The sequence below is a fragment of the Ochotona curzoniae genome, unplaced genomic scaffold (assembly GCF_017591425.1).
Source record: "Ochotona curzoniae isolate NIBS_2020 unplaced genomic scaffold, NIBS_Ocur_1.0 contig_4792, whole genome shotgun sequence".
NCBI classification, from domain to species: Eukaryota; Metazoa; Chordata; class Mammalia; order Lagomorpha; family Ochotonidae; genus Ochotona; species Ochotona curzoniae.
The window spans coordinates 12,416-20,194 of NW_024466389.1; the positions used below are offsets into that span (position 1 = coordinate 12,416).

A 7,779-nucleotide genomic window follows, 5' to 3' on the forward strand; every position below is an offset into this window, starting at 1 on the left:
CCTGAAATCAGCAACACAGTTTCTGTGGTTCTGTATTTCTATGCATTTTCCCTTACCACAGGGCAATAGATAAATCAGATTATTTTGCATTGAAAAGAGTGAAGAAAGTTTTTTAGCCACAGAAGGAGGTCATCCAGTGACTTTTTCATTTTTGAGACAAACATGGATAAATCTGTAGCTCAGAAATGCCAGGGTATAGAAGAGTACACTGAAACTTACTAAAATTGACTTTGGCAGCTGGCCGTTGGGACATATATCACGCAGGGGTGACCCAAACAGCGGTGCTTGTTTAGAAGTGGGCAAAGTAGGTGTTGGTGCCACCTTGTTGTGCTTGTTGCCAAAGACACGCTGAGCTAACCACTTTTTAATGGAATGTTTCTTTCGAGCAGGCTTCAGATGAGAATGTGAGGAAGAAGTGAGATGGTTAGATGTAGTGTTCAACTCATGGAATCCCATTCCCACGTTTTCTGGATGACTGCATGCTTCTGGAAATGGACAGGAAAAAATATCAATGAATCAGTCAATGTGAAGAAAGCTCTACAGACTAAAATCAGTTCAAAGTCCTGGGTGGAGTGAATGTGCTCTTCTCCCTGCCTTTCAGGAATTGGTATTGAAACCAGGAGTTGAACAGCCACGGTTTGTTGCACTGCATTAACAGGTGCTTAGTATGCCAATGTGCAGCCATCCTTATTATAACTGCAATCAGTAGGTTCATGGGTAAGTTTCCTAATCACATGCATTCATATTCCATCTCCTTCAAATCTTCCATCAAAATGAATTGAAATACCAGTTACGACTCAAAGACCTGGAGAGCTGCCATGTTGGCAGAGGGCCTGGATTAAGCCACTTCCTCGATTTCATCTAGCCCAATGTCATAAACTGCAGTCATTTTAGGTGTGACCCAGTAGCCTAGATCTCCATCCAAGTGCCTGTCTACTATTGTACTTCTTTCATGATTACTTACTTATGTATTGGAAGTGCAAAGTGAGACAGAGGAGAGAGGCAGAAAATAAGGACTACAGGCCCTCCCAGCTATTGAATCAATTTACCAATGGCTACTACAATGAGATTTAGCCAAATAAAGCAAGGCACAGGGAAATCCACCTTGATTTGATCTCCATCAGGTCTGGAAGATGCTGAAACACCTGCCTCACTTTCTGCTGGCTTACTATCCGTACTATGTCCCGGATGCTCTACTTCTGATCCAGTTCCCTGTTTATGTCCTGCAAAATTGGTGAGGGGCAACTCAACTCCTTGGGCCCCTGCACCCATCTAGGAGACATGGAATAAGATCCTGGCTCCTGGCTCTGGACCAGCCCGCTTCCAGCCATTACAGCCATTTGGGGAGTGTACTAGTGGATGGAAGAGCTTTTTATTCTTGTCTCTATAACTGTTTTTCAAATAAAAATCAAAAATAGTTTTTTAAAAGAAATCAAGCCTGGTACCTGAAGCTTCTAGATTGTGGTCCATATGTGTTACGTTATCTCTGATGGTGGGGGTGAAGTCATCTCCAAAAATCTTGAAGCAGTGATCAAGCAAAAATTGTACAAAAGCAACCTATAAAACAAAGGGTAAAAGGAAGATGATGTACTTTTACATCTAGCATCATTATAAATCCCACTGCACATGTGAAACTTGGATCTAATGAGAAAGTGAAATTCAGAGACAAAAATTCAGAGTGGTCATAATGTATGTATGTCTGTTTTTACGGCCTTGGGAAAGGGCCGAGGCTCTGTATGGCATGCTGTGCACCATTAGGTAGCTGTGAGATCTTTGATTAGCTTTACATTCCAGTTGCAGAGATGAACCTGGCATCTCTCTGATTCATTATCAGAAGAAAAAGGCCCAATCATGTGTCCATATTCCTCAGGACAACCCAGATGCCCTGGTATTGTAACTGCTGAAATCACTTGCATGAAACAACTTTGCCTTGGAAAGAATATTGTCACAAGAGACCCAGCCTGGAATCCTGCTTTGTCCAATCTTAAGTCCAAATTCATTATATCATATCATCTTCCTCTCTCTATCTGATATTTGGAGTTTTGGTGGGAATGAGGTGAATCGTTGCTTCCAATGTCCAACCTGGGGCCTCATTCACCCCTAACTTAACGTCATGATCAAGGTGGAAAAACAACCCCCTATAGAAAAAAAAATGTAACACATCATTACTTTTTTCTTCCATTCTGTTCCTTTATCTAAGATGCTGGCAATTGGTGGCTGTAGAAGACTCGGGGTAATGCACCAAGCCAAGTTAGAACTTGTCATTTCCTTCGAGGGTGAATTCTGTGAAATCTTGCACAAACAGCGAAAGAGAGATTGCAGGAGATGGACGTTTGGCTTAGGCAGCTGTTGCAAAAGCCTGTTCACAGAAAATGTTAGCTCAGTACATTTTACTCACAGATTAATGGGAACATTCTATAAACCACTGATAAAAACAATGAAAACATTGCAAGATGTATCAAAATGTCTTCAAAATTGTTTCTCTCAATCCGCTAAATTTTGTGTTAAATGAGCACATGTTATTCATATGTAAATTAACAGAGGAAAACTTGAAATACCCTTGCATTTTAGACTGTGACCATCTGGAAACCCTACTAAATGAAAACAGAAATAGACTATAAAGAGATTCTCTCATTTATAAGTCACTAGCACAAGAATGATGCTCATGGCAAGAGATGAAAGGTTATCCAATATGCAAATGACACCAGCCTGGCATGACTGCTGAGCCAATGTTTCACTGGATTCACTACATCACTAGCAATGTCACACAAACATTCAGAGCTCATTTATCTTCTAGAATCTAGCTTGAAACAAAGGATTTACCCTCTTCCAATGTCCTCTGTTAGGATGTGTACAAAGAAACAAGACCTGAGTGACAGTAACAAGGATTACCTCTCTAAACTGGCCTCTATGCCTGGCAAAATAAACACATTCGTGTGATTTAAATGGATTAAGCAATAAAATCACACCCAGCATGCTCTTTTTCTAAGACAATGGTGGTTGTATTTTCTCAACATGCTGAAGAGAATAATGATCACATTTTTACCTCAGAATCATGGCTATCTTGGCCTCCTCATTCCCTTCATCCAGAACGTCAATGAATTTCTCATATAGGTTGGCTGTGAGTACACTTCCAGGAATGTTTTGAAGTAAGTCCTTGTACAGATAAAATACACACAACACATATACACACATAAGTATTATTCCCATGGTAAGAGCATTCATCGCTCAGTCTCCTAAGAAAACAGTGCAGCAGTTTCGTACCCAGCTATTTCAGAACTGCCCATATGTGACCTACACAGACCTCAGTTAGCTTTCCACTGACTTTACCATCCAGAAGCATGGGATTGGATTTTCTCTGATGAAAATCTGCAGCATGAAAGCAGTTTGTGTGTGTGTGTGTGTGTGTGTGTGTGTGTGTGTGTGTGTGTGTGTGTGTGTGTAGCACTGACACTGAAAGTCTCCTCACATCATCTGACACTCCTTGTTTTCTGTGCAACTGAAGAAACTAGTACAAAGCGGCAAGATGGAACGATGCATCCTCCTTACTGCCGTTACTTTCTTGACATCAGAGGAAGCACACACACTGTGCCTAGTTATTTCCAGCCAGGCTGATTTAACGCTTAGAACTCATGCATGTTCTTAAATACAAAAATGAAGGCGTAGCCTTTGGCCTTGAGCTGTCTGTTCCAAGACAAAAACTCTTAAGTCTCAATCTTACTGTCTTTATAGAAAATCACCTCTTTTCATTTCATGCAAAAGTATCTTCTGTATATTATCAACTTTCCAATACTTAGGAACAAGTTCTTCTATGCAACCATTTTGGAGCCAGTACAATTCCCACAGAAAAACACACTTGTCACAATTGAGATATATCACCATTTCAGGTCCTAGACTGTCAGTGCTATCAGTAAGAATTTTGACTTGTGTCTTAATTAATTGCTCATTTATGGTTCATGAACAATGTTAGAACCATGAACTAGAGCCCATGAATGTTCACAAAGTTTTTTCCTGTCTCTGTGACAGCATGAAGAAAAGTTTTTGCATATCCCTGTTAATACGGTTTGCACAGTCTCAACCACAGAGCCCAGGAATGAATCTTCCTAACATTAACATGTTGAAGAAATACATCCAGACAACTACCATGATTATAACCCAGTGAGAGTATGCCCATGCTATTTTTTAATTAACCTGTAACTCATAAATATTACCAATTTTGACTTGCAAATGCATGGTAAACTTTAATATAGCCATCCAGATTTTTTTAAAGCATAAGGTATCAATAATTTTCAAACCAAAATTAACTCTAAAATCAATGGAGTTCTTTACCAGAATAATTCCATAACTTATTCTAGTCATGCCAGTTAAATAAGAATTATGGTAGGTGGGAATCAGGCATAGAAATTGTCCCCAAATACTTCAATGCCTCTAATTTATAATAAAATGTTTTTATTCCTTTAATATTTAAGATATACTAGCAAATACATTTAGGAGTATAAGGATGGAGCAGGGAAGAGAATGGACATAATTACATTCTCTAACAGGTGACATTTGAGACATGGAGTCTTAAAGCTCTGACGGCTCTCAGATTCTGGCAGTCTGGGGGAACATTTGGCTAATGTGGACCAAACTCACGTGTGGTTGCATCCTGTCTTCTTACTGTTTTCCTGAACCCCGTGACACTGAACCACTGATGAGGTACCATAGTGTATATAGAACATACACACCAAAGCTATATTTGCTATTCTAATTGACAATTCAACTTAAACAAACTGTGATCCTGGTATACAGATTTTCTTCAGGGTACCAAGTCATTTCAATGCAGTGATATGTTTTGATTCCGATTGAAGTATTGTTAAATTGAAATATATTAAATGATATTCATTATCAAAATAGCATTATTGCTGGTAAAATACATTTAGCAGAATTTCATTCTGAATTTTAAGCAATATTACTTTAAAGAGGGTCCCTTTTTCTGCCTTGCCTCACCACTAATCATAATGTTCAACCAAGGAAACAGAGTATATAGTTCCACAGGAATATAAACAAGTGCTAAAAAACAATCAAAATCAAATCACAAAGCACCCATTTCATTCCTATATATGTTTCCTGTATTCTACATTAACTATAACCTATTTGAGAAACATGTGATATTTATATTTGAGGGACTGGCTCTCTTCATGACTAGAACAATTCCCTAGCTATTGGACAGGATATTATCAAGGCCCAGAATGCAAAGCCTCCAGAGGACTCTTCAGTGGCTGGAGAAAGCAGACGTCAAGAGCATACATTTCTGAGGACAGCATTCTATTACTGAGGAGCATTCAGTATGGTCAATTACAAATCTTTCGGAACTGGTGCTATTTACCCATGGAATTGGAGGATAGGAAGTCCATGTGCCTCAAGCTAATGAGATCTTCAGAAACATCTATTGGTTCACAGTTATCCTTCATTTTCAAAATAGATAAATTCAATTCTTCCAATTTTCTGCCACACATTCTTGTGAGTCAATACTATCTGAAAACATGTGACTTAGCTGTTTTATTTCCAAATGTATTTATTTTTACATTAAAATCACTGAATATTTAGACTCAAAATAATTGTCGATCACACCTTCTTTTGTAGTTTGATGCGCAAGTCAAGGCAGATGATGGAAGCGATTACTATACACTCATGGTGGAAAGTGGCAGTGTGGGCGCATTCTCAAGTAAAGAAGGACTCACACATTCTGAATGTGAAGGCATGAGGATGAGCCAGATGGAACGTGTGACGGCCACTGTTGGCATTTACTGGCTCACCTGGAGCATGTGTGTGCTTGCAGCAGTATACTTCTCTAGCAATATTGATCAAATGCTGCATGAAGGTTTGTGTCAGCGAGCTTAATTAAGTTTATCTGTATGTCAAAAACATACTGGCGAATATTATTAATGCTGGCATTTTTCATACAGTGCACTGAGGTGGAAGAAGGAGAGTGAAGTATCTGAATTCTAAGAAAGCAGATGCAATCCTCTGCTACTGAACAGCCTCTGGAGTGGCTGCATTCAATGTGCAGTTTGTGTCCTCTTTCTTGTTCCTCAGAATCTGAATCCATTTGGTCTTTAACGGCTTGAGACAACCTTGGTGGAAGCGATATGCCAATACACGGTACTAGTAATTTTCCTACCTTCAAGACGGTTGCCACCAAAACAGGGCATGTGGTTTCCCAATCGACATGCTCTCCAGAGTTTAATTTTTCCTTTAGGGCTAGACAGTCCTCCCAGCTGGCACATTTGCTGAAGATTGCGTTTGTAACAGGACCCTTCTGATCAATTATGGAAAGCATATTCTATGGGTAAAATAAAAGCAATAATGTTACATGGTATCCCTTGTCCACAATCACCGAGTACAACTGTTGTGACAGATAGTTAAAATATGTGAGGCTTTGGGTCTGAAACACAATCTAAAACCTTGAAATTTTCATTTTAACATTTCTGAATACATTTTGGAACACCAGGCATCCTTTACACACTTCACTTCCACAAAATAAAACAGCTTAAACACTTGTTTCCACAACATTGCTCTCCCATGACACTGCAAGTTTAAAATCCAAATTCTCTGCCTCGACACATCCTCTGTGTACTTTCATAGCAAACACTGATCACTGCCTCCATACGTCACCTTTGCTAAGTGAATTTCCCATTCTTGTTCCCCATGGAAGGGCTACATCTCACCCCTATCCTCCAGTTGTTCTCTTTTTAAACTACTCTTAATAGCTGTCACCTTCTTCAAGCCTTCTTTGATTGCATTTCCTGCTTGCCAGTTTTCAATTTTCTACTACTTTCTTCATTTCCAATGTAAAAAAAAAAAATGTGAATAAGCTTCAGAATAAGATAACCTGAGAAAATGCCCATAGATCAGGTTATTTATTTGGTGGCTGAAGACACAATAATTACTAAGGCTTTTTGGCATTCATTTACTGAGGTGTGAGTGATGATAGATACATATTGCCTGTGAAAGAGCCATAGTTAGCACAGATGTGCCATGTATCTAAACTGATGAGTTTCTTGATATTCGCACTTGGATTCTCTACATTGAGAGATGAGCTTCCAGGGACAATGGACACTCAGCAAATGTTACCACTGGAAAATTAATAATAAATTATCACTGACACAGACCAAAATATCTAAGTTTCATTGGACAGACTGGAATACAGTATTGCTAGGATGTAATATGCCTACACTTCAGAGGGTGAATTTTAACATCATAGCACTTGAGAGATAAATAAAATTCATATATTCTGAGTTGTAAGACTGAGTGTCCAACATTAACAGGGATTGAAAACATGAAAGTTGAACAGAGAGCTCAACTTGTCAAGAAGTCAACAGGAGAAAGTAATGGCAAGGCGGCCTTACAGAGAACCAACCAAGGGGTATTCTGGTTTTTCTGAATATGTATGAGGTATTTGCTGACATCAGTAACATAGACACAATCTATTTCTTATTGTGTTCATGTCTTGACAGGGTAATGCCTTGCCCAACAAAATAAAATCCACTAACTAATATGGACAAAGCTTATAACCCAAGCCAGTGGCTCTTATTCCTGTTTGTAGACATACAAAGATGAGGAAACTTCACCTCAACAGGTGCTCTCCGAATACTGAGCTATAGAAGACCAAACTGAGCTTACCAAAAGTGGCTGTGGCAGCTTGTCATTCTCACATACATCTTGCAAAAGTGATCCAAATAGCGGTGTCTGCGGGTATGTGTGCAGAGCAGTTGCTGGTGTCAACTTGTGGTTTCT

At 39.2% G+C, this 7,779-nt stretch overlaps 1 protein-coding gene across 1 annotated transcript; it reads right to left on the reverse strand.

Annotated features, from left to right (window-relative positions):
* Window positions 1-129: 129 nt before the first annotated feature.
* On the reverse strand, window positions 130-7,768 carry LOC121161573 (rho GTPase-activating protein 20-like). The gene is made up of 6 exons (XM_040988051.1): window positions 7,666-7,768; window positions 6,164-6,325; window positions 3,047-3,156; window positions 2,170-2,359; window positions 1,446-1,557; window positions 130-485 (listed from the first exon to the last, which is right to left on the reverse strand). The coding sequence occupies exons 2-6, from the start codon at window positions 6,320-6,322 to the stop codon at window positions 130-132; spliced, it is 927 nt and encodes a 308-aa protein (XP_040843985.1). The 5' UTR covers window positions 6,323-6,325; window positions 7,666-7,768.
* Between the last annotated feature and the right edge of the window lie 11 nt (window positions 7,769-7,779).

Bases quoted from the DNA above. Each gene is read 5' to 3' on its own strand.
- LOC121161573 (XM_040988051.1), bottom strand. From the start codon at position 6,322: ATGCTTTCCATAATTGATCAGAAGGGTCCTGTTACAAACGCAATCTTC. The intron at 1,558-2,169 runs GTAATGATGTGT...TTTGTTTTATAG, and splicing joins GAACAGAATGGAAGAAAAAA to GTTGCTTTTGTACAATTTTT. The intron at 486-1,445 runs GTACCAGGCTTG...GTCCATTTCCAG, and splicing joins CCACAATCTAGAAGCTTCAG to AAGCATGCAGTCATCCAGAA.